This window comes from Boleophthalmus pectinirostris, unplaced genomic scaffold (assembly GCF_026225935.1).
Source record: "Boleophthalmus pectinirostris isolate CB_2022bp ecotype Guang Dong unplaced genomic scaffold, ASM2622593v1 HiC_scaffold_5, whole genome shotgun sequence".
NCBI lineage: Eukaryota > Metazoa > Chordata > Actinopteri > Gobiiformes > Gobiidae > Boleophthalmus > Boleophthalmus pectinirostris.
Window position 1 is genome coordinate 15,950,841 of NW_026571404.1, and position 27,036 is coordinate 15,977,876.

At 37.2% G+C, this 27,036-nt stretch overlaps 1 protein-coding gene across 1 annotated transcript in view; it reads right to left on the minus strand.

The window, feature by feature from the left end:
• Positions 1-702: 702 nt before the first annotated feature.
• klhdc3 (kelch domain containing 3) overlaps positions 703-27,036 on the minus strand; it is a 33,792-nt gene continuing 7,458 nt past the window's right edge. Inside the window, exons 6-11 of the mRNA XM_020921330.2 lie at positions 25,916-26,129; positions 25,387-25,473; positions 23,977-24,085; positions 7,310-7,383; positions 5,910-5,988; positions 703-3,449 (exon numbers count right to left, since the gene is read on the minus strand). Coding sequence (XP_020776989.1) covers positions 3,383-3,449; positions 5,910-5,988; positions 7,310-7,383; positions 23,977-24,085; positions 25,387-25,473; positions 25,916-26,129 — 630 coding nt within the window. The 3' untranslated portion in view covers positions 703-3,382. The remainder of the gene's footprint in view (positions 3,450-5,909; positions 5,989-7,309; positions 7,384-23,976; positions 24,086-25,386; positions 25,474-25,915; positions 26,130-27,036) is intronic.

The window sequence follows — 27,036 nt, forward strand, 5'->3', positions numbered from 1 at the left end:
ATGCGGCGCTAACGGGGCCAACTGGTATATTAAGCTTTTCTCAAATCCTGTAGGAAGAAGGACAATAACATCTTTCCCCCTTTCATCCTTGATCTCGGGAATCGTTGCCAACACAGAATGTATGTCTTCGTCTACATCCATCTGGACCGCTTTGTTTACTGTTGTGCTGTACCACAAAAGGGACCCAGACAAGCGCTTGTGTTTGACGTCATGGCTTCACTTCGCTGATTGGTCGGTGCATGGTCTACAACCTCCGGGGTTCTTGCAAACCGTCTAGTGTATTCCAATTCCTGACCAAGTCACTAGAGAGAAATGAAATTGAGCGGAGGCACTAAGTGACGCCAGCCTGGTTACCTAAACCCCAGCACCTACAGTCAATCATAAATCAGTGCTAGTGCAGCCTCTACAGCTCAGTGAGGGAATTCTGGAGGTTCTGAGCTTTGTAGTCTGTCCATATACAGAAAAACTTGTGAGCTCTACGGAGGTACTGGCACACTGGGTTCATTTCTGAATGTACTGTAAAATGCACATTGCCTCTCTGTGTTCTTACATAAATGAATGTAATGTAAAAAAAAAAAAAAAAACTGCAATAGAAAAGGCTATGTACCGTACCTTTAATTTAAAAGTTTTCATCCACTTTTAAAGATATAACGATGGCCAGAAAACACAAACAGAATGGACATAAGAAATCCAAAGTCAGTGTTAACTGAAATTGTCTCAGCTTTATTATTGATACAGTTATAAAGCATATTGCACAGGAAGTCCTGACCAACCATAACAGAAAGTAACCCAGCCAAAATAGACATACAAAATATATTAAAATAAAACAAAAGTCATGGAGACCTGCAAAACTGTAAAATCATTACTCTCAGCCACTTTGTTCATCACCTTTTCCCCTAAGTTTATATCAAAACCACAAAAGATAATCTCTATAAGCTTAGCCACAAATCGGGGCTTTCAACTGATACCAGTCTTAATATAACGCAACATGTCAAGTCAAAGACATCACCCAAAATATAGGCATTTTAACATACGCCTAAATACTTAAGGCCATATAGTCAAAGGGCTTCAGATACAGTTCATTCATTTAAACTGTAATAATTAAGCATCTCTACATTTAATTTTCAACATGAGTAAATCGCGGAGATTAGTCAGAGTTGTTAATTTTCTTATTTTTTACTCCATCACCCAAAACATTCAACAAAAAGGACTTCAAGGGGACACAAACATAGTCATTATAAGCATCAGTAGTTATGGTAATTTGATTGTTGGATTTGATCCAAGTTTTTGCGTTGCGAGATTAGCCAACGTATGAATGGTCCCATTGTCACCAGTCATGAGTAAATGAATATAATTACAATTAGACATTGTTGGGCCATATACATTTCACAAAGTAGTGTGAACTTGTGTCTTAAGGCTTGATAATGGCTTCAGTGCAGAGATCAGATGACTTGGATTAGTTTAATATCGTTTTACACTGCTTAATTGACATTTTGAACCTGAATACTACTTACATGATACACTACACTACAGCGGGGGTGGGTGATATGCAATAAAGACGTCTAAAGTCCCAAGATCATGATTTTGATTCACAAATAATTTTGTATTGTTACATAATTTACGTAATTGAGAAGTAACGCCAAGTAAGGCCATCAGTGAGTTCACGCTTCACTGTGATTTTAATTTGTTTAATCCACCTGTCACTCAGAGGCTGACCAATAGGAGGAGAGGATGGCGAGTAGGGGTGTGCAAAAATATTAAAATATCAATATACTGTATGGTTCAAAGTGATGATACTGTATCGATATATCACCAAGAGTATTTTTTGGTGTACTGACTCAATTATTTTGTTACAGCGCTAAAGTTTTGCTGCGTTTTTAAAAGGAAGGAAACTCGTTTATTTGACATTTTCACTGTTTTGATGATTAAAATGTTTGTGTTTCATATGAACTTTGCAAAAGAAGTGGTTTAACAAAGACTTTTAGTATGACAGACATGATTTAGACTTAATTTCTCATTGAACCATAGCGAAACGATTTGAAATATATCGTACTGAATCAAAAGCGTATCGAGATATGTATTGTATCGTGGTCCATGTATCGAGGTATGTATTGTATCGGCAGCTTCTTAAAAATACCCAGTCCTAATGGGGAGAGTGTCTACGTTTGAGCATAAAGCTGCATTATACAGAGAAGCAATGAATCACAATCAGGCGATATTGATATATTTGGATCATGATCATCACGATTAAATCTTCATAATCATATCACCCAGCTCTACATTAAAGTCAACTCATGAAACATGTACTTCCCAAAACAAATGTACTTGAGTAGATGTTCTTATTATAGGTATAGATATAGGCAAGGGTAGAAGCATGTAGTTGTAAAACAGGACTATCTCTTTCCAGTGCTTTTATACACACTAGTGTTGGATTTGTAAAACTGTATTTAACAGTGTATTAACTGAGTGTATTAACAGGAAAAAGCCCTTAATTGTACCATCTGTTATTGAAGCCTTAGAAACACTTATATAAATAGAACCCAATACAATGACGATAGGTAAACAAGGTCTATAAGATTGTCTTAATTATGCATATAAGTGAAGACCTCACGCAGTACAGAAGGTTAAAAGGGACATTTGCATTAGAACACCTTTCCACATTTGGCACTGAACAAATATGCAAAATAAATATGTGGCAATTGAATCACAATATTTAAAACTGGAAAGGCAATGTTTTTTTTTTCAAGGGGAAATAAAACATTTTTACAAATTCTGAATTCAGCACAACTCTTTTTAAAGGGAGGTAGGTGGATTTCTTTTATGGCATTACCTTGCAAAGTAGAGACACCATTTGAGAGTTGTTTGCTTAAATTAATGCTGGATGGTACTTTTCACAAGCGAGCGCCTCTGGTACCATTTCTTTCATTCAAAATAAGTTAGCCTCATTTGCCCCAAAACAATAACTTAGTAATATGTTAGCTAGCTTTATGTGGTTTTATGACCTACAGACCTAAACAATACAACTCTCCATGTGGTAAAATTCACATTGATTTTTAAGGGGAGATGTGAAAGACCTTTGGCTGGAGTCTGCGCCTCTTCCTGTGCTTACGATTGTAGTCTACGATTGCCATAGGCTGATTCGATTGTTAACGATGCCAGACAGAAGAGAAAATCGGTGATTATATTCTCACTGTTTCCAAGGATTCAGACATCCTTAAGTCGTGAGAAATGCTCCATGAAGTCACTTGCATTTGTTTTTGGTCAGTGGTTTGTAAGAGTTTGAAAACAGTGGGAGATACTGAGCGGATCCATTTCGGTCCAAACTCGTCCGAAACAGTCGCTATGGAAACCAGCTGATTGTAAAACACAGCGTCGTTCTGGTTCAGCCGTGAGACGAGAAGATGGGCCTGCTGATGTTACTGTTGGTCGTCATGGCAGCCAGCTCCCACCTGTACCAGGGCACAGAACATGACAATAAAAATATGTAAAAAATATATATATTTATACATATATGCATGTCACAGTGCGATATATACTGCAATATTTTGGAGAAGCTAATATAATGTAGATAGGACATATTTCTGCTTTTAAAATACCTTGACAAGATTTTGGTGTGAATTATTTTCCCAAGAATCTCAGTCCCAAGAATTCAAGTAAGAAACATATCTCTTCATGTTGTTTGCACTCAAATGAATCATGGGATATGTAGTTTGCTATGTTTATAAGCTACTATAAAACCATGCATTTAAGCAAAGGAACTTGCAATTCGATATATTGTGACAAACCACAATAATATTGTAAGACTTTTGATGATACGATATATCGATTAATTTTTACTTCCTTAGTAACATGTAATATTGTTTAGATTTTTTTGGAAAGCACTTGGTCAGCTAGGGGTTTGTAAAGCGCTCTAAAATAAATAAAGGCTAATAATGTACATAAACATATCCAAGAAAATCCAAATTATAAGCCATAAATATGTATAAATATATGTATGACTGATGCAAGAAGCTATAATGCACACTAAAACTATTGCTTTCGTTGAACTTTATCATTTAGTAGACTTGTTGGATGACTTTTTCTTTAGAAATTGCTTCAACAGGACCCAAGTGTTTCAAAAGACATTTAGACCTGCAATGGGTTAATATTGTTGTAAATTATTAAGCAGCAGGACTATAGCTATATAACACACTTATTTATATACTGTGATACCTGATGAGCAGAAAATTACAAAAAAAATTTAAAAATCTGATAAAATTCAGGTTTGTCAAATAATCAATTAATTACTGTATAAATTTTGTCCTGGATGCACTACACAAAATGTGGAGTAGAATAGATCAAATCTGGAGACTTTATGTGAGACACAATGTGAAAAGGTTGAATAAACACAACTGGCTCTGATGGATAGAAGTAACAAGTGCCAATACTGCTGTTGTTTTGAATGTCAAGCTCATTTGTGCTGCAGCGATACTCAATCAAGCTTTAGTGTCCCATTTGCCCCCTGTGTTTTAGCCGAGGCTGGTGGACTGGGGCAAGGGGGTAACAGGAGACACAGCAGCAGCGCTGGACAACTCCGTCCAACTCTGACCCACCCAAAGGTCAAAGGTCGAGAGGCAGATTGTTATCACTGGCTTCGGTTTCACGCTCATTCCCTCTCCGCGGCTTTGTTGGGTTTTTTGTTTTGGAGATTGGCACAGGGCTGTAGATGCCAGGAGAAAGGAGGGAGAGGGGAGTTAACCAGCCCCCCGTGACCCCAGCCCAGAGCCCCTTCAGATCGGGACAGCAGAGAGAAAACATCAGAAGTGCGGAGCGTGCAAGGTGGCAGTGATGGTGCACGAGGAATGAGGGGCACAGAGCAGTAATTAGGATTGAGTTTCAGAGTTTGAGCTGGAAACAGAGTAATTAACCCTTACATCTCACCGTACGTGTCTGCTCAGAACACACAGCTCACGTCTATTTTAAGGAAGATTAAATGACTTATTCTCTGCTAAAATATTCCATCCAGGTTTAAATGTTTATTTGATGTTAAAAATATCAGTATTGTATAAAATATTGCATAAACATTATCCATAAGATACGATTTTAGATTCTCTGTCTGAGCAAAACTGATACCTGAGCTGGATATTTGGGACAGATCGGAATACTGGGTTATGAAATACATATTATCTTTTATTTATTCATATACACAATATAATAGTTGGGTCAAACAAAGTTGTTGTCAGCTAAAACCAATGTGAGTTTGTGTCCTCATTTATGGCAGCGAAGAGGACCCTAGATTCTGTTGCAAATAGCATAAGTTTTTTTTTATTAGAAGAAGCTGAAGATATAGAAGGTGGTGGTGGCACTCCTGTGTTAAATTCTTGGACAAATACATTTTTTCACTGTCTTTTTAAGTAGCATTTGTGATGTGTGTTCAATCATGTGAAAGTGAATGGTGTAATATCTGTGAGTGTTTCCTGATTATCTGGCCAATGATGTTTCTTCTGTCAACTATAAACGTGGAAGAAGATGAATATCTCCAATTTAAAACATGGAGTATTTGGTCAATCAATAGATTTTTGTGCTCAGATAGAACCCCTATTAGTTACATGAAAGAGTAAGATACACAACAAGAACACCATTTTGAGTTTTGACATTTATCTTAACATCTCTGGATGCACTGTGTTCTTCTTTGTACACTGGATCCACCACTTGACGTCAGTAAATGCATTTTAGCCACAAAAGTGACACATGAATTATACAGAAATTATGTTATTACTATTTCAGTGTGGGCATTTTAGTGTCATCAGACAAAGGCTAAGTAAAACTCAATTAAAATGGACCAAATGAGTCATAAATGGGGCTCTAATGACTGTTGTATCTGAGTGAGTTCAGGTTGCAAAGTCAGAGTGGAGCCTGGAGGTACTGACCTGATGTCGTGTGGGAGGCCCGACTGCTCCAGACTGTACTGGATAACAGCTATTTTGCATAACGTCTTCAGATTAGGGCCTGGAACAGAGGGAGATAGAACAATAACTCATAAAGCAATCAGGGACCAATGGTACAAAGGAGCAGTGGGGATTCAACACCGACTTAGCTGCAGATCAGAGGAGGTTGATAAAAGCCTTTTATTAAAGCGAAAGTCCTATCCTGAACTCTGAAACAATATACAGATCGAGTGAAGCGATGTGCGACAGTGGCTCAGTGGTTAGAGTAATTGTCGACCAGCTCAAAGGTCAGGCTTTTGATTCCTGCTCAGACCACATTCTGTTGCTAATGGCATAGATTGGCTGTCAGTCTACCCCAGGGCAGCTGCGGCTACAGAACCAGCACCTAGTGTGTGGAGCAAATGAATAAAGTGTACGGCTTCGAGAGGCTTTGACAATATAACCAATAAAGTGCATTACAAGTGATGAACATTATTATTATTGAACTTAAATGTGTGTAAGTAAATGAGTTAGTAATTTTGTTGTCTGAAATGCGAATACGCAGTTAAAGCAATTTGTAATATATATAATTGAGGGGGTGTCTGATATTTTTATCTAGATGGTACTGATCTATCATTCACTTGCTGTTTTTAGCTGCAAACTAAACATAAAAAGTAGGGGCTTTATTTGTACATTTCATCTTGTTAACCAATGTGATTTTTGATTCAGCAAAATCAGATTCCTCTTTATAACTTTGTTCCAGATTTAGTGCCTCCTATTTCTGCCTCCATGTTTGTTGTAGGACCATATGTCCAGTGGTACAGTGCCAGGGCCTGTGTGTCCTGGTGAAGCCCACACACATGAAGCCTCCTGGTCCTCAGCAGCTTCAAACTGCCCCCTCTCCTCATCCGGAAGTGACTGCTTTTGGTCTGTCCCATCTACGGAAGTGCTCTAGGTCATTATAGGAGGCAGAGCTAAGAACCTATGCCAAAGATTTAAGGTTTTTGGAAGAGACATTTGTAACTAAATATTAAATAATGAAAGAATGATGAATGTTACAGATGTAATTACTATAATTAACATTTGGTGAGAGATTTATGAGGATATGCCAAGGCAATTTTCATTTTCCTGAAATTCAACTTTGCACATAGATTTTTATTATTGTTGACACAACAATTTAATAAAATCAAATAAAGAAATTGTATGACTTAATATTATGATTTGCCAAAGATTTACAGATGGCCTTCTAGAGGATCCTCTTCATTTATTTAAGCTTAGAACTAGTGGTTTGTTGTCCTCTCTGGTTGGATTTATTAATCATGTTGTATTTGTTTCACATGTATAAGCTTAAATTTTTAACAGATTAGATTTAATAATAAAAATGGTAAATTTACAGTACTCACTGAAGTCTAGTATATACAGGTCTGAGTGATCCATGAGGTTAAATTCGTCTCCCATTCCTTGCTCGGGACAGGGGCTGTGAAGAGAAAACATTGTATTTTAAACATTTATTTCAGCGTTAATAAAATGTTACAGCTAACAACCTTTCATAGCTGTAAAACTATAGCGGATCTTGTTTATAGACTTGCTTGTCTCTTTTGAGCATTGACAAGTTGCTTGCGCTGCTTCACCTTTTCCAATTTATTAGACAAGTGCATTGTTTCCAGTATTGATTTTAGTTTTTACACCATTCTCCACAGTTACTTAAACCTCAGAAGATGTTTCTTATCTTCACTCGTACCATACATCATTTATATTTTAGAAACATAATGACAGAACAGCTCTAAGTCTATCTGTTAGTCTAGTCTAGTTAACTCAGAACAGTGGGGATGTCTTGTATCAGAGTCATGATTTAAGCCTCAGGAAGCAGGCTGCAGAGGCATGTCCAGGTGGTGTGTGCTGATAAGTGTCTCTGGTGAAATCATGCACATCTGTTTCCTGCCTTGGTTCAAACATACACCTGTAACATACCTGCTGAAGGCTACTGGCTCACAACAATCAAAACCCAGAACATGCTACAAAGGTCTCCAGAAAGAATAGCTGATAACTAATGGACGTCAATTAAATACAATAAATCAATCACAATTAAACAATATTATGTGTGCACTGCATAATATGCAATCAAATGTGGAAACAACATTCAAAATGGCAATAAAAAGCTTAATGAAAAGTAGATATTGCTGAGGATGGGGCATGTGTGCTAAAGATGAATCAGAATCTATTCAAAATCGCAATTAGCATATCACAAGGGGTTGTTTTCTGACGCACAATAATTTTCCACCACAAATAACATAAAATAAAAATAAGATCTGGAATGTGATTCTTGTATTAGTTTGTGCCAGTTCACATTTCAGTTTTTTTGTCCGTTCTACTTAACTTTCTTCTGACAAGTTCTGCCATTACTCACACAAAATTAACTCACACACATCTTGCCAGAAAGTAAAATGTGGAAGACAGCTGTAAAGAACTTTCAAAAGTAACCCAAAGACACTTAATCTTTCAATAATAATGTCACTTCCATCATCCATCTCTGTCTATGTCCAGAGCACCTTCTTCATTGTCCCTTTCTCTGTGTGTGTGTCTGGGTGTTGTAAGGGTTTTACGTTGCTAATCTTCCCTAAACAAACAGCATGATGACTTGGATTGTCCAGCAGAGGAGCGGAGCACGAGCACTCAGGTCCCAGGGGTCCCATCTGTGGAAGTCATTACCCCCCAACACCCCACCCCCCAGGAGGTGCCCCATCCAGCTTTTATCAGCCAACACCATCATCACTGGACTGTCCACTGGCTTTATACCTGCTCCGCTTCACTGGCTGCAGGACAATAAAACCCAGTAAAACATTTCAGCTCTCAGACAAGGCTCATTTCAAAATCAAATCAATGCCAACTCATATTTAATTCAAGGTATTAAGTTTCATCTACGCATCAGAATGTCTTCAGGTATAAAGTGCCAAATGGTAACCAACGTTCATTGAGAAATGCACTTTGCTCAGGTCAGCTACATTATAACTGTCACATCAAACTATTTCCTATTTAAGCAAAGATAGCGACTGACAGAGCACTCGGTCAAATGTGTAAATGAAGACTTGAATTGATGTGGATAAACCAGATGATGGGTTTAAAATGCTGGGGCAAGTGCAGAATCAGATTCAGACGACTTAATTAATTCCAACCGGAGCAATTACAATGACAGAAAAAAAATAATGAAACTGTTATTAAATACAATTAACTTAAACTAAAGTTAGAGGAAACATAATCAGACTACTAAAAGGAAACAATGACTACTCCTGAGTATCATTAGGGCTGAGTATCATTAAGACAGGGGTGCCAAAAATTTTTCACTCAGCAGGCCACAATGAACATGTATTAAAAGGCCAGGGGCTAAATCTACTAATATTTTTCATGTAAAACGTGTCTGTAAATGTCTTTAATTGTTGTGCATTTTAGTGGATAGACTGGTATGGCCTCTTTTATGTAAATTCAATTAAAATTCAAAACTTAACACCTCCTCACTGGCCAAATTGGACCCTGTAGAGGGCCACTTTGGGCACCCCTGCATTAAGAAGTTGCCGATACGATGCATACCTCGATACATAGGCCATGATGCGACGCGCTTTTGATTTGATGCGATATATTTCAAATCGCTTCAATGCAGTTCAATAAAAATAAAGGCTAAGTCATGACTGTGATACTAAAAGCCTTTTGTTAAACCACTTCTTGTGCAAAGTTCATATGAAACACAAACATTTTAATCATCAAAACAGTGAAAATGTCAAACGTGCTGCTTAAACAAGTTTCCCTCCACTAAACAAGCAACAAAACTGTAGCTCTGTAACAAAATAATTTAGTAAAATATACCAAAAAAATCTCTTACAGCAGCCCACGATATTGATACTGTATTATCACATTAAACGATGTGATATACTGATATTTCGATATTTTTGCACACCCCAACTCCTGATCTAGCATGTTGTTATTTTCTAGTTAAATACAGTAGTGAATCTATACTATTATCAGACTGCCAATATCTGATGAGTGGTGCCCTAAACCAGTGCAATTTTGTGCTGCTCCCATGCCCAAATATATAAATGGCATAAAACTATTCCAAAGCAATAAGCGCATCACTGCACAAAAGACTTCATATATTTTCTATGGTGCACTTCAAGAAAAAAAATTCAACAAAGACCCACAATTGGCTATCTTAAACCCTCAATGCAAAACCAACTATTAACATAAAAGGCCATTCTGCCATTCTCTATCCACAGCTGTCTCCAGCTGCGTGCTATCTCTTTAAGCCCACCGTGTAATTCAGCCATTGTACAAGTTCACATTGGGAGAGCACTGCGTTTAGAGAAAGTGAACAGTGGAAGTGTGCTGATAAGACACTGCTTTAACAAGAAGAACGAGGCTGGCTCCCCTCCGGACTAGCTTTCTCGTGCACTGGTAGAATCCGTTAGCTTAGGTGTGAAATTCAGCAGAACATTAAACTGAACAGCTAAACAGTAATGCTTTATTGGTCCCCACAAAAAGGATAAGGGGTTGTAGAAATTGCAAAGGGGTAATGGAATGATGGCGTAGTTTTATGTGGCATCCTGGAGTTAGACTTTGTTACGCGATCAGCAAAGTATCTCAACAAAGTGTGAAAGTGCTCCTCCCCCTTACAACCCACTGAGGGATGTGACCCCCCTTTAAGAAAACAAATCCACTTTTTCAAACAACACTCATTGAGGAAGAATAATCACCTAATTGCCAAAGCTTTCCTGAAATGCACTGCCCACACTTCAGGTTTCAAAGTTTTCTTAGAGAAACTACTTAAGTCCTCATAAAGGGCATGGACAACCATGAAGCTCTGCTAACTGTCTTAGAATAATTGCCCAGTCTGCCAAGAGCTTAGGGATAACTCTAGCAGTATTAAATATACTTGAAAATCAAAAGTTTGCCAGTGATTCTTCTACTTTGTAAACATTAGAACAGCTGTAAATAGTTTATACTATAGTGTGTCTAGAGACTGCATTGCTTGTATCCTCATTCTTGAGATACACACTGCATCCTTTTTCCTCTCTGTGTCCTATTGAACTCCAGTCTCTCTGAAGCTCGTACCACAGGAACTCATCCTACACTACAACTTCCTGCTAAAGTCTTATCAGGACGACCAGGCGTGCATTAAATAATACAGCAGTTTTTTGTGGTGATGAAGAGAAACACACAAATGCTTGGAAAAGGTGCCAGAACATGGCTATTAAAGAAACTGTGATTCGGTGGCATATTTGCAGAGTCATCCCAGACTATTACTCATATAAATCACTTAAGTTTAAACATTTCATTGCAAACAATTATTGTGGTCATATATAAAATCTTATTATTTTTTTGTAAATGTTTTTTTTTTATTTCAGCAAAATGGGAAATTCTGCAGATACTTTTCAAAATTGCTAACAATTTTGTAGTGAGTTTTATTCAGATTCAGATTTTGTTTATTATCAGCAATACTGTTATATTACATGCACTATTGCAGACTAATGCCTATCATTGAACACATCTTTAGTCATTACTCCTACTTAGCATATGACGAACTGATAAAAATGTACCTGCGTTGTTATCACTGATAGATTCCCACCCCAAAGTTTGACCTAATCTTTGCCGTCTCAGCTACTACCTCGACTATCTGCACCTCCTCCTGGGCAGAGGCTGGACGGTGGATTAGACCTGCAGCAGCCCAGACCAAAGCCTCATCTTTAAGACCTTCTACGAGCTCCTGGAGACATACCTGTCTTCAGATTAGAGCCGTAGATGCCAGTCACTTCATAAAGACCTCTTCTCCAATTGCAGCATCACTCAATACATTTACTTGGCCAGTAAAAAAAATGTGTGTGTGTTTGTGTTTAATGCACAAAAGTGTCATGTATTTCAAAGAACTGTTATATTTAGAAGAAAATACAAAAAAAAAACAAAAAAAAAAAACAATAATTTCAATCTTTATCATTTTCTTTTTCATGTTTGTATTTTTGCCACAAAGTTTGCCCTTTTTAAAATTTTACTCAAAATTTGCACAGGTGTGAAATCCAAAAGAAATCAGATTATCAATATTTCAGTAATCTCCAGAAATCAGAAAATGATCAGATTTTTGATGTGCATGTAAACATAGCCACTGACAGAGACACAGTCAGGCCTTGAGACAGTTTTGAAAGCAATAACATTGCTTTTTATCAGGTGAGATTGAAGTAATATTAATAATACACCAGTGGCTATAAAGATGAGTCCGTATAGACCTTGGGAACAGCTGTTTGATGTACTGAGCTGTGAGGATCTAAAGGATTTGTGATATATGGCACTTCTTATAGTTTTAGTGACTTCCTTTTCTCACTTCAGCTGCAGTCTATAATGTCAAGGTCGGGTACATAAAGGGAGGCACAATACATAAAATTGTCAAGATATTATTTCTTTGGTTGTTTAGTTAAACCTATAAATTTTGCCTGCATGTCATATCCAATAGTAAATGGTCTTGAATGGATTTCCGGGCACACGCTGGTGGCTAATAAGCACTGGGTCTTTTTGTACAGTTGATATATCTCCTGTTTTCTTCTGACATGATATAGACTTAGAATCAGAATAAAATGATCACCACTCGTATTCCTTGCGTGTTTTATGGTATTCTGGTGACCTATCCTCAGCTATCAGCCAATAGCGCAGGAAATATTTCAGGAAATATTAACCTGTGAAGTTTTGGTGATTTTACACTGACGCAAAACAGGATTGTTGTTTTCAAAATGTGCACCATCTTCAAACAATTGCATTATGCTTATGAAGGACATCTCCAGCCACTGTTTGTTTGTGCTGTGAGTAGCTGTGCAGCTCTGATTGGCTCATTATCGAAATGGCATTATGGCCATGGCGTTTGTTTGAAAAATTGTCAAGACAAAAGTGTAAATTTTGTGAAAATGCACAAGAATCTCGAGTGGCAACAACGCTGGTCTCTTCAGTTAAAATATGATCTACTTATATGTTGAATTCTGTGTCCTCCTTAATGAAAACCTATGTTTTCACACACAAAAAATAAGACAGATGCTCTTTGCCTACTGCCTATGCCATGCTCTTCATCTTATTTTAGAACCAAACAAAAAATAAAAGTATAATTGATGTCGTATAAAACCCATGGGGAAAATAAAGAAACATCAAGAAGAAAAGAAGTCCTTAATGTGCAGTTATGTAGTTTTATATTATATATCCAAAGCACTTTAAAGACTCTCTTGTCATAGAAAAAATAAAACACTTTAATGGTTTGAGAGAGGTGTGTTGTTGGTACAGTTCGGCAATGTTCTAATGGACTATAGATGCAGAATAAGAGAAGCCTATAAATGGGGACTACTGTAATTGAAAGTTTCCCCAAGGTCAGAGAACTTATAAAACTAATTATAAAGTTAACAAAGCCTGTTTAATGTGCCTCTTATTTCTGCTGCCCTCTGCATCTGTACAGGTTGTTTTGCAGTAGTAAATCAGTAGTAAATCAGTAGTAAATCAGTAGTGGTGTTTGGACATGACAGAGGGCACGCGCTGCAGCGGCACACAGCCTCACTCACGGCGCTGTTTATTTGAGCTGCTGTTTAACACTGGGCCTGTGACACTTCATATACACAGCCTGTTGGTGGGTTAAGGAGGGTTAAGATGTAGATGAATTACTATCATAAGCTCATCTTTGAAGAGTAAATCACTTCACTGTGGCACTGCCCCGGGGGTCCTGCTCGCCACGCGCGGGATGCCCTGTATCCTGTGGGGGTCACCTCACTGTTTGACAGGTTTTATCTGAGCTGTGCTAACACACACACGCACACACAGATACAACAAACACAAGGCCACAATTAATAAAGGAAACTTCTGCAGCCTGGCCTTTGACACCAGAGGCCAAAAGACAACATGTGTGGCACCAACATTTATCGAGTGTTGATAAACATGCTTTCAACAGAGTCAAGCTGCACTGTGACAGATTGGAAAAGATTGCAGAAAATGAATGGTCAAGCAAACTAGTTTAAATTATGAATAAGACAACGAGGTTGAACTGCTTTTGAATAAAGTTAAATACTCATTAGAATGATAATATGGTCTTTTTTTAGTACTTGTTCAAAGATGCAGAGTCAGGTTCACCAGTGATAAGCAGCACATTAGGCCAGCTGGACTATCATAACAGCAGCCCTTTAGGAGATGATAAGCTCCAAAATGACTGATATCAAGGCTCCAGCTCCTGACCCGCTGATCCTGAAACAGTCACTGGACTCCGCTTTAGGTCTATGTCTCCACGACTCAGATCGACCTGTGAAATTCCTGACAGATTACTGAGCGCTGTAAGATTTCAGTGGATTAAACAAGACGTTGGGGCTGGAATGTTTTGGCTACTGGTGGGATTACACAGTATGTGGTCCTGCTCTGCCTTTACCTTGGGCTCGATGCAGGAGGACTTGCCTGAACACACAAATATATGAGTTAATGCTTCCAACTACAGGAGCTCAAGGCAATAATCTCAAAGACAAGACATCCCAACAAAAACAAAATGCTTTACAATTAAGCCAGTGATTCTTAATTCATTTATCCAGCCTGCTAATAACAGAAATCATGCACTCGAAAGATTTAGAGTAACCACAATACAATGAGATTTGATGAATAGTAACTTAAAATAGAAAATACAAATATATAAATGGTTAAATATGCTTTCTTGGCTATTGAATTTGAACAAATCTATAGTTGGGATATCAGTCATGTCAGATAGTCACAAACTGAACCCCTCTCATAAACCACTAAGTAAAGCTTAAAGGTGCACGATGTAACACTTTTCCAGTGAAAGGCACACCACCTGCCTTTCTCCTTCAAAGCTATAATTGCTTTACATGTTTTACAGTAGAGAAGTAGACTAAATCACTATGGAGACAAGCAGGTAACATCATCTAGGCAAATTTACAGGTCACATATATAGAGAGAAGACTTTGATCACTCTAAGAAATCTAAATGGAGCATATTTAATATTGTCTAAAGTTACTGGAAAACCCGAGAACAGAATAGTTATTTCCACAAGCATGAAATCCATCCTTATTTATTTCCCCAGGCCATTCTCCATATTGTCTAATGGAAAATGAGTGAAATCTGGCAGGGCAAAGGGGGATCTGACGTAGGCTCATGACTCATAAAGTCAAAGAACCAAAAGCCGAACAATGCGTGGCACAAGTTTGGCACAGAGCACCGGAACATCGGGACCAGCACAGACTGTGGGTAATCTCAGCTGTGACAGACTTCCTCCAGATCTGCCCAATATCATTTAGCCAATATGAGTAGTGAGAGAGATGCTGGCTACAGATAAAGGAACATGTTTAATTAAAAACAACTGCAGGTTATGTTTTTGATGAATCTGATTTTACTGAATATTAAGTGTTTTTAATTTGGCGTTTATTCTGCGAGAATGAAGTGCCAAGTATAGAGGACAACAAGCAGATTGACAGAACCCAGGGTAGTACCTAAAACATGCACAATAGACTAAATCCAGTCACGATAGACCAAATCAGGTTCAAAATCTGCAAATGGGTCCCCGGTTGCTGCACTGTAGCGAACACTGCTCCTGACAGGCACTGAAGGATGGGACAAATGTAGAAGACAAATTTCCCTACATTACCTACCTACCAACACCTGTGTTTCATTCATATTGCAGATTTAACCATTGCAAATCCCACTTCCCATGTTTAAAAAGAAAACGTATAACAATAATTACTATATTACTATTGCTATATAATTAGTAACTACATGACAGCTATTTTTGTAGTCATTAAATAAACACACACTCACACTCATTAGTGTCCAAGTAGCTCATGCCCTATATCCCATTCAGCAAGCCCAAAGCGTCTGCTCACAGCGGGCCAATCTGTGCTGTCCTTGTTCCCTTCCTGCCCTCGTAGGATGCCCTGTTCTAAACCTGAGCCTCTTCCACATTTAGCACAACCTGAGCATGTCGTAAGCAATTATCTCCTGTCCGTGATGACGCAGGACAACTATGACTACAGCCACAATCTACACACAGCTCTCAGGCCAATTCCACAACAGGCCCAGTGAAATGACTGTATTGATCGTCCGTGTTATGAACAACCCAGGGAGGTGCAGGTCAGTGTGCCCTTTGTTATCAGAAGCCTAGATAAAATGAGATGGTTTTATCAGGGACTTAAAATCCTATGCCAAATCAATATGCATGCACAGAAGTCAGATGATTTGCTGCGCTAAAAAGATCAGCTGAAAGAAAGAAGGGCTTACAGACAGAAGCATCAGGCTGCCAGTTTGCATCAAGGCTCCCACAAACTACAACCAATCATTCACCACAGTCTTGGCAAGGAGATGAAATGCCTTGCACAAGGACACAACAATATATACTGATCTGAGCAGGGACGAATCACTGTAAATTATTAGCAACTGCTAAAGTTGAGCAAGGTCCAGAAACTGCAATCTACAACATTACACTGTGAAGAAGCTAATTAAAATTTCATATTTCCATACACCAAGAGCAATGCCAAGATCAAAGGGGTACGGAATAAACAATCACTTAAAAAATATATATATTTTTTTACTTGCTATACAGTTATACTGAAACATTCTTTATACAGCTAAAGCCATTCTAATTTTAAAGCTGCAGTATGTAATTTCTTGTTGGAGGTCCTTCACTTGCCTGTTTCTATGAATATGTAACTGCTCTGCTGGGAATGTTCCACAGTATGACATTAAACTGCTCTACTTTATATATTTTTTCAATTACAGGTGGTTTTATAGCTCAAAAATACCTAGAAAAACACTTATTCTGACTGTGAGCGGGGTTGCCTCTCCATAGATCTGACCTCTAACTTTGTCTCGTTTGGTCTCCATGATAATAGAAAGGTTTAATACCATACGGTGAAACATTCCAGCAATAACATCTCCACGGAGAAAAGCATTTGACAGACCCTCCACCAGAAAAGTTACACGATGCCCCTTTAAATTATGTCTTAACTTCGAAGGATCTTTTCACATCACATATCTTTGAGTTACACCAAGTCCACGGCAACAAATATGACAAACTATCATAATCTTAAGTATCTCTGCCAACCAAGTTCCCATCCCTCACCGGTCCAGTTCCATAAGTACACTGCCTGGTCTCCGCTATCGTGGGTGAAGGCCGGTGCAGGTGGAGTTAGTCATCCATGGACCGACCTTCGTGAGGCAGTGACCACAGTCCAGCAAATGAGTGTAGCAGAGGGCTGGGGGTATATCAAATTGCCCCCTGTGAGAAGGAATGCTCCCTGAGGTCATAAATCAAGGATGGGACAGAATTTCGCGCCTCTCTGCAGCCCACCAAGCCCCCTTTATACTGGTGTAAGTGGAGCTAGGTAGTGGCCTATATCCACACTATAGGGGAGAGCTATGGCCATTTCCATGTTATTTGAAAGACAGCATGTGGTCGGTGTCAAGACCACATATGGTATTTTTGTTTTAGCCATAAAAATATTAACAACAAATACAATATCAGTTTATTTTAATGAGATTTTAAGCACTTTTTGAAATCATAATACAGTCTAATTATTCTCTCTGAAGCATTAATTAGACTGAGGATCAGACCTTTCTTTTTTATAATAAATCATTGACCTTCTAAAATAATTGCAAGCCACTGCTAATGATAACGCGGCTTAAATTAGTTAATCACAAAAGCTCATTTTATTTGGTGCGATTTAAAAAATGCAAATGAGAGTAGTTGATTTCACACGGTATGGCATATGAGCTACAGGAAACAACTTTTGTAGTTCATATGCAAGATTACGGATACACTTTTGTCCATATGTGAATATATTTCTATAAAATATTAAACTGCTTAAAAGGTGTACTATGTAATTTTTCTGGTAGAGGATATGTCACCTGTTTGTCCTCATGGAGATGTTTTTGCTTTTGCAGTTACATGTCTTTTATTGCTAAAAATATATATTGGGAAAAAAAAAATAAATACTAGTACATTATTCACTATGAGCTGACTCACCTGTCCGCAGAACTGACCTGTAACTTCACCTGGTGTTGTCACATGCTTGTCTCCATGGAGATAAAAAACTCAGTAACACTTTAGTTTAGGGACCACATATCAATAGCTAGCTAAGTGGTAATTGGTATGCTAATTAACTATTACTTAGCTATTAGTTGGTATTAATAAAACACTTATTAATGCTTATTAAGACTTCAGTGTAAGCACAAAAACATCTATTGTGAACTCCACTACTTTAATGGGAAGAAAATAGTTAATGGGTTAGTACATGCAAAAAAATTTCCTTAGACAAACATGCAATGAAAGTAGTGTATACATACTAACAAAGATGTAATTATTATAACTTTTAATGCATGAACTATTACTATTACTATTAACTAGCTATGAATATGTGCTCCCTAATCTAAAGTGTTGTCAAAAACTTTAACGAGATTCCAGGTAAAGAAATAACATCTTCATGGGGACAAGCCAGCAGCAAACTCTCCAATGAAAAGTCACATATTGTACCTTTAACTGCATAAAAGAATACTTGGTAAACATTGTGAATGTATATAGTTAAAGCTACACTATTTCTAGCAATTTTTAACAATGTAGGCAAGGCAAGGCAAGGCAAGTTTATTTGTATAGCACAATTCGTACACAAAGTAATTCAAAGTGCTTTACAGAATAAGAAATACATTAAAATCATAATAAAAACAAATCAAAACATAAATAATCATGAAGATTAAAATTAAAAAAGAGAGACATAAATTGGAGAGAAGATGTATGATGTAATGTATCAAGGTAATACAATAGTCCCAGTGAAAAAGCAAATGCACACTTATGAAGTAATAGTAATGAATTTTGAACCAGTTAATAGCACTAATGTTATCTTGTGAGGTCTAGTGGTGTCAGTTGAGCAAATAAAACAAGCTGTAAATCTAGTAAGAAATTTCCACTGAGAGGCAACAAGGCCTTTTTGTGCTCTAATAACAGCAATAATTTATTTTTGCACCGATTCCCGCTGGTAAAATAAACGCCATAAACATCAACAGAGAGGATCTGTTTTGGATCACCAGGTCGAGGAAAACAACGAGAGGAGGACCATAAATTTGAGCAGAATTCACTTGAGCCACTTTTCTAAATGAAAGAAACACAAGCAAGGTGTCCTGCAGTAATTCACTTTGGCCTGAGCAAACACTGGTCCACAGCACATGGGACACGCAGAGGAGATGTGGGGCTTGGTAACTGACCTTATGTTTGTGAGGTCAAGAGAAAATGAACAGGACAGAGGCGGCAGAATGGGTAATTAAGAGAATATTTGAAGTTTTCTTTAAAAGTTTTATAACTGTAGGAGGAATTAACTGTATTAACTCAAATAAGTATTACTTGCTTATCACAATACAAAGATGTCAAACTTGATTTATATAAAAAAGCTCAATGCCAGGATGTTAACAAATAAATGCTATTTTGTAGACTGTAGAATACAACATTTGATGAAAATAATACTAGTTTCATAATTATTACCATGTGATTTAATACTAGTTCTGATAAGACCATTCTAAAACAAATTTAATCTTTTCCAGGATCAATACTCTATTAGTATCTGGGTGATTATATTTTTTGAAAATCCTAATCCCTAGTCTCACCACAGAAAATATTTAATTTACCAAATTCATCCTCACACTGACTTCAATGATCTACATCAGGCAAAATTCTGGTCTAAACTTCAAACAAGGCCAATATAGTGAATCTGTACAAAGACTAGAGTCTATCAAAAACAGAACAAAAGTGGGCCCAGGTGATGAGGTTAAAATGGTGTTTAAAATGCACGAACACTAAAAAGGACACACAAAAAACAAGGTCTGCTCAATGTCTAGTATTCACTAAACTTGAGAGAAGGACATGGCAAAAACGGCGAATACAGGCTAAAACATAAAAGAGGGTTGAATTTAAACTGCACCAAACATAGTGAACCAAATGCTGTTGGGGGCTACGGGATGTTTTCTTGGTTTTCTTGTGTATAGATGTAGTCTTAGTGGTTCCTGTCTGTAAGAGGCTTAAGAGCACTCATGTAAAAAATAAACACTGCACTGTTGTTCAGACCTACAAGGGCAAATACCACAACTTCAACTGAACTTCAGAAGGATCAATTGGCTTTTACAGGAAAACAATCAGGAAACAATAGCTTTTGGGTCAGATTAGGGTGGTGCTTTGGTACTAAAAATGTCTATTATTTCAGTGCATTTTCTTTCATGTTAACCTTTATAATTCAAGAGATGCAACTGCAAAGAAGTCATACACTTGCTAAAATCAACTTTTTTGTGTATTAATTTCACATGGTTATTAATAGTGATGAAGAATCTGCATCACTGCCATAGAGATGAGCAATTCATAAATACAACTGAATGGCCAAAAGTCCTCAAAACAGCACCTTTAAACAGGAAGCTGACCTCTATTAATACCAAATGCCACACTTCTCTTTATTCCAATAAACTCCCTTGTTTTTGTGCCTAGATTTTTTGTAATATTGATATGATTTGAAGTATGTTTAGAGTCAATTACACAAAAAGTTTTAAAGTTTTAAAAGTACAGTATAGAAGAATACACTGGATATTACACTGGATATTACACTGGATATTACACTGGATATTACACTGGATATTACACTGGTGATTCTATTCAAACCTGCTACACGACAATAGAATTTACTCCTTTTTGCTGTAGTAGTTTCCAGGAAGGGAAATTGCAAAACTAATAAATAAGGGATGATTTTTCCTATATAAAAAACTTTTCTGCGCATTCATATCTAGTTAACCTGAATTGGGTCCAGTTTTCTTACTAAAACCCCTGCCAAATCCATTCAAACAGGATGTGGGTGATATTGTGGTGTTTAATTTCTTCCTGTGCGTGGCCACTGCCCTCCATCATCCCAATGAGCCCAGTGACACCCCTGTTTAAAGGCACCAGCCCTATCTGCTCCACAGGAAATCATGACTCCTAAAATCCATCCTGCTCTAATCCTGGCGAGAAACCAAAAGATGCACAAATTCAGTTCTAACCACTTTGCCTGGCTCTTGCATTGCGCCACTCATATATTTTCACACACCATCTTTCACACACTTTCTCTTACCAGTATAAGACGGAAAATATTTCTAAATTTTTTTAATTGTTTTAGATATGCAAATTAGTCTTATATGACACTGGATTAACTGCACACCATTAGGCCTGTCAGGATAATTGCAATACACATACTGAGTTATCCTTCAATATGTGGAACAATGCGATTAAAATTTTTGGGGGTAAATTTTTATCGTGTTTGCTTTTTCTTTGTACTAGTGGGGAACTTTGTGATTTTTTTGTACTATGATTAGATTTGAGCTGTAGAGGATTAAATAACCAACTTCTATGACCCATTATCTGCTACTTACGTGTTACATTTCTTCAGCGATTTTCAAAGTTTTGTAATTGTATGCTTTTCCAAATCTTTACAAATATAGTTACATTTTCAAAAATATATTGCAACTTAAATATTTAAAGGTAATCAGTAACAAAGTAGCCTGGGCCAAGTTATGCATTGACATACAGATACATAACTTTCGCAGATTAAAACAACTTGAATAAAACTGTTTGATCATTTGGATTCACTAAACTTCTATGAGCTTAGGTATAACATAAAAAATACAGCACTTGAAACTTTGTGTAAAACTTATATGCAAATGTAAAGCTGCTCTTCTGAACTAATTGCTGTGTGTGTATTAGACAGTTGCTACTCCTGATGTGGTGTCCAGTGGAGCGTTGAAGTCCTAATCTAGCAGCAGCCAGGGGCCCGTGGACTTAAGGGCCTGTAGACGAAGAGGGGCTGAGAAGACCCTTATCCCTCTCCTCTCGGTTCCCCCTATCAGGACGTCCCGCTGGGGCCTGCCTGATAACACTGCTCTTGTCTGATAACATATAGCCCAGGTTTTGGGACTATAGCTTTGGACTGGACTAAAGCTGGTTGCTGCTCCAATACAGTGGCTGCTACTACCAGGCCCTATCTGAGAAGTGTCACCGGTGAAACAGCACTTCACCAGGTACAAACCACCAGCAATCAGCGCCGTTAAGAGACAGAGAGGAGGGCTGGAGAGGGCTGGTGTCTGCAAAAGCAAGCTATTTATTTGGGCCAGTAACAAGACAGGAGAGGTGTATCCACAAATGGGGCACTTTTCACTGACGGCATCGGTCTAGACGGTGCTACACAAAGATTACAACCGAAATTGAAATAAGGCATACAGAACAGAGGTACCATTTATCCAAAGTCAAACAAGGTTATTTTCTACCAAACAACATTTAACATCAAGGGTATTTTTAAAACTTACTATGGTTGCAGCAAACAAGAGGGGGAAAAATGCTCTTAAAGCAAAAGTAAATGGCTAGAGGTGGGAGATACGGACAAATCGATACACGTTTTAAAGATATGGAAAATTAGAAGAATTACATTGTTTGTAATAAAAACTACATAAAAAGACTGCAAAAAGAGCTGATGAAATTCAAGGAACAGAAACTTGGGTGGCCAATATATCATCCGAAAAGAATAAAAGGACACTGGGAGCTAGGAACTGGGAATAGTTCTGTTTGTGTACACACACAAAAATTCATATGTCAGAGGCACTGTAGCCATTTGAAAAAATTGACAAAATTTTTGAATTAGTGATGTGACTTTCATGAATGAATCGACTCTTTTGAATGGTTCATAACTCAAATTTTGTATGCATTCTTATACTGATTAACTCTGAGAATCAGCACAGAAGCGTGAGTGATTACTGATTAGTTTGTTGTTAAAATTAGTTTTAACTTTGGCTTCCATCATATAAGTAAATGTAAAACTGTAAATGTAAAATGTAACATAATGTAAAAAGAGAACCAAAAAGAAAGACAAAAGATTTGGATCCCATAAAAGAGTTAAAATTCCCATCACTATTTTGAATAGATTGTAACACAAGTTCTATTAATGATGAAAGGCAGATATACAGAAAGAGGAAAATGTAAGACAATCACATTTTCAAGTAAACTTTTATGTCAACTAAAATCCAATGTATCGCCAAGTTTTGGTGAGTGCACATGCTCCTAACTATAACATTCACATGAAGTCAAAGCTGATGTCCCCAATGGCTGAAAATGTGTTTAATTGGGCCAAAAGTTGTCGTATTTTTCGGAGAGCACAGAACTGTAGCAGAGACGAGAGGAGAGTTTGGGTCAATTATGGCCAACTTCTGCAGCAGAGCGTTGGAGTGGGAGAAAGTGGTAGCTCAGTGAGTCAGACGAGGTGTCTGTGTAAAGCATTTGACACATCACAGCCTTAGAGAGAAACTAGGACTTTTCATATGTATATGGTGGCTAATACATAAGCAAGCTTGGTTGTTTACATTTTTACTCTGATCTACATTTCTGTAAATTGGTGGAAATAGGTGTACATTAATATGCTAGATGTTTTTCTTCTGTGTCAGCAGCACTAGAGAAACTTAGATTATTAGGCAATTTGTGCAGTTTGCGGTATGCATTCTGCTTCTTGAACTAGATAATTTGTTTATGGTTTGACTTCAGCTGTGCAGCACTGTATCTTTATCAATTATATAGTATTTCTTCACTACTACTTTCTTTACTACATCGATGCATCTGTATAGAATATTGGTGCAGATGCTGAAAACTGTGCTGGATCGAGTATTGGTTTTATGATATCAGTCAAGCAGATATCCTGGTTGGGGAATTAATTGGACGTAATAAGACTAGTACCTACAGGCTGATTTTGGCCAAAAACCTTTCTTAAGGATTGAACTTTTATTCATATGAAGATGATCAGTAGATATTTAAAGGTCAGGAAGTGGATCTCTTGTATAATAACTTAATTATGTTTTAAGCAAAATTTCCATCCCTACACTGGTATCTATTAATGTCGAGTATCAGCAGATCATTTGAACTATTTAAACACATACTTGCATTGCAAGTCTTGCATTAATCTGTTGTGAAAGTTAAAAAAAATTGTGTGTAAAATAAGTTTAAACAAAAACAAGTAATAAATAGTTGTACCTGGTTCCTCCAAACAGGATTATCCGATCTCCGACCATACAGCAGCACTGCCGTCTTCGCGGACAGGGACCTTTTCCTTTAGGCTCTATTTTCTCCCAAGTGAAGGCTTCTGTTCACACAGGATTACACAAAAATAATATAAAAATCATTATTTGAAATTTTCAAGTATGTTATATAAAAACCTTGAACAGTTCGCTCAGTCCTTTTATCTGGTGTAAACTAAAACCCAAAGTTAAAATGAGCACTTTCCAAATATCAGGTTGTGAAGAGGGCTTGGACTTTCCACATTTTATAACATTATAAATTATCAACTGTCATTTAATGTAAGACTAGATAAAGCTGGACATTTAAAAAAAAATCACTAACAACAAATTATGATTTTAGATGTGTCATTCTTCATTGCATTTTTAACAGGATTTTTATTTGAAATATGTTGAACCTGTAGTTTCTACTGCACTGCTATATTGATGTAACTGATGTAAATGAATTGTGGTAATGAAACTGAGTCTTGTAATGTATTTTAAAGTTCAAAAACTCAATACAAAATAATTAGAAAACTCAAATCATGTACTGTGGAGCAGCAGCTTAAAAATTCCACACGTTATAATAATATTCACTGTCTTTATTCATGTTGAGAGAAAATGTGTTTTGAGTTGTTTAAGCAGACAAGGCCTGGGGCAAAGGCATAAAAATATCACGATTTGAATTAGGCTACATGACAAACCTTGAGATTTCAGAAATAGACACAGCAAAGCCATGTGGAGCGCAGTGAGAAATGACGAAACTGAAGCTGTCGTAAACGTTCCATAAAAGGAGAACCCTGTTGAGTTAGTTTGAGCATCACCGTGTCTCTATGGCAACTGTGCCTCTTTGTGTAACTCCATCCAAGTGCTGCCATCTGCTGGTCAACTATATACAGTCCCTCATTTAGTCCAGTGGTTCTCAAACTTTTCACACCATCTATGAAAATATTCACACCATCTATGAAACTTCTCACACCATCTATATATTTGGTTTTCTGAGTACCACCAAATCAAAACCAACTCTAAATCGGGGCTTTATTAGTTGAAGAGAGTTGAAAGACTTCGCAGAGGCTGACCAGCTACATGGTAATGAATATCCATAACATGGTTGTTTTAACTCCAAAAAGCATGTTTAAAAAGCAATATTCAGCTAAATGTTTTAATAACTTTGTGGTTTATAAAGTTTCAGAAACAAAATTTAAATAAAATGACAGGTCTTGTGCTCATTAGTTATGTAATTTTTTTTTTAGAATGTCTATTGGAAAAATAAATGGGTGGTCACTGTTGAGCTTCATACCAACAGCAGCAGTCCACATACCACAATTTGAGAAACACCGATACACTAGTCTTACTTTTAACATCAATGCATGTGGAAGTAAAGATTTACCTGGGTTAAATTTCCAGAGGTCATTGAAGTGCCGGTCCAATCGTGCATTATATCCTCCAAAAATGTACAGATCTCCTTTGTAGGTAACTGGACACAAACCAAAATTACACAATACTTTAAAACATGGAAGTCAAGATACATTGGTCAAGTCAAAATGTTAGTCTTAAGAAGTGAAACATAATAACTGTGAGAATTTTCCAAGCAAAAACGTCAATCCTAAATGTAAAGAGTTTTTTTTTAATCAAGCTGTTTAGTTCATGTGAGTTTGATTTCATAAAGCTGTCCACTATCGGAATGGTAAGCTGTAAAAGAGTGTGAATTCAAGATTTCACTGTTGTTTGATATTAATAAATGTGAATAAAAACAACTGATTCTTAAAAAATTTAAGTATAAGGAGGAGTGTTTCAACTCAGGAGAAAAGCTATTTGAATATGAAAAAATGATCAAATGGAACACTTCAAAGGAGCAGTGACAATATTGCCTGGGTTTGTTTTCCATTAAAATACATGTTGTTGTTATTGTGTCTTACAGGCTGAGTGGCTCCTCCGGCCGTCGGGCAGTGGCTGGGTGGAGGGTGTACTCAGCCAGCAGTTGGTGTCTGTGTCAAAGACTTTGATCTTGTTGCAGTAGATCTCATTATTGGAGTGAAAAGGACCAAAGCGATCAGCTCTGCCCCCGAATACAAACATCTTTGTGCCGATGATGGTGGCGGAGTGGAAGTCTCTCCACCGCGCCGGAGTGCCCTGTGGAGAAAGAAACAGTGTATTAAGGTCTGGACACCTTTAACAATACATCAAACTTATATAGAACTTTTTGGACACTCAAAGATGCTTGCACTTTATAAAAGAAAAATTTTCTGTGGAAAAAGTGGGCATAAAACGGCCCTATATATACACAGGCTTTCCAAAGAACAATGCATTTATTTAGTAAACCTGTTATTTACCTAAACAATTACTATATCAACGTATTCAATAAATGATAGGTAAACAATATTTTTTCAATCTCAATGTTAGGATTTTTTTTGTTCAATAGCAGCTGTAAATAAAGGGGTTATTAATTATACTTTAATGGCTCATTATAGATGCTAGATAAGCAGTGATTCACTCATTTATTTATAGCAACTTGTTTTTTAACAATAAGGTTCATTTGGAAAAGTGTTGTTGAGTTATTGTGTGGCACTGAATGTTTTTGTTTAAGCCTATTATTCACATCACCTTGTATAACCCCAATTACTAAATAATCTATTCTCATAATCAGCCTTATCAAGAAAACCCTTCTCATTTGATGTTTTAGGGTAAATACTGCCATCTACTGACCATTGTTAAAACTACCAAAGAGTATAATAGAGCTTAGACATGCAAAGCTGAGATCAAGGGGAAACATAAATACATGAAAGACTATAGGGAAATGAGATCCGCTTCTATGTGAAATATAAATACACGGTAGAACAAAGCCAGGTTCAGGCTTCTATGCATTCAGCTCTAAAGCCACTTAAAGCCTTTCACGTGTTACTCAGCCCTGAATGTGCTACTGTTTTCCTCAACTGTAGTACAATGTATAGTTGACAAACGTATTGAAAATCAGATATTAATTGATGCTAAAATTAGTACTGAAAGTAAAAAACTAATCTGAGCAAGTATCAGTAGTAAA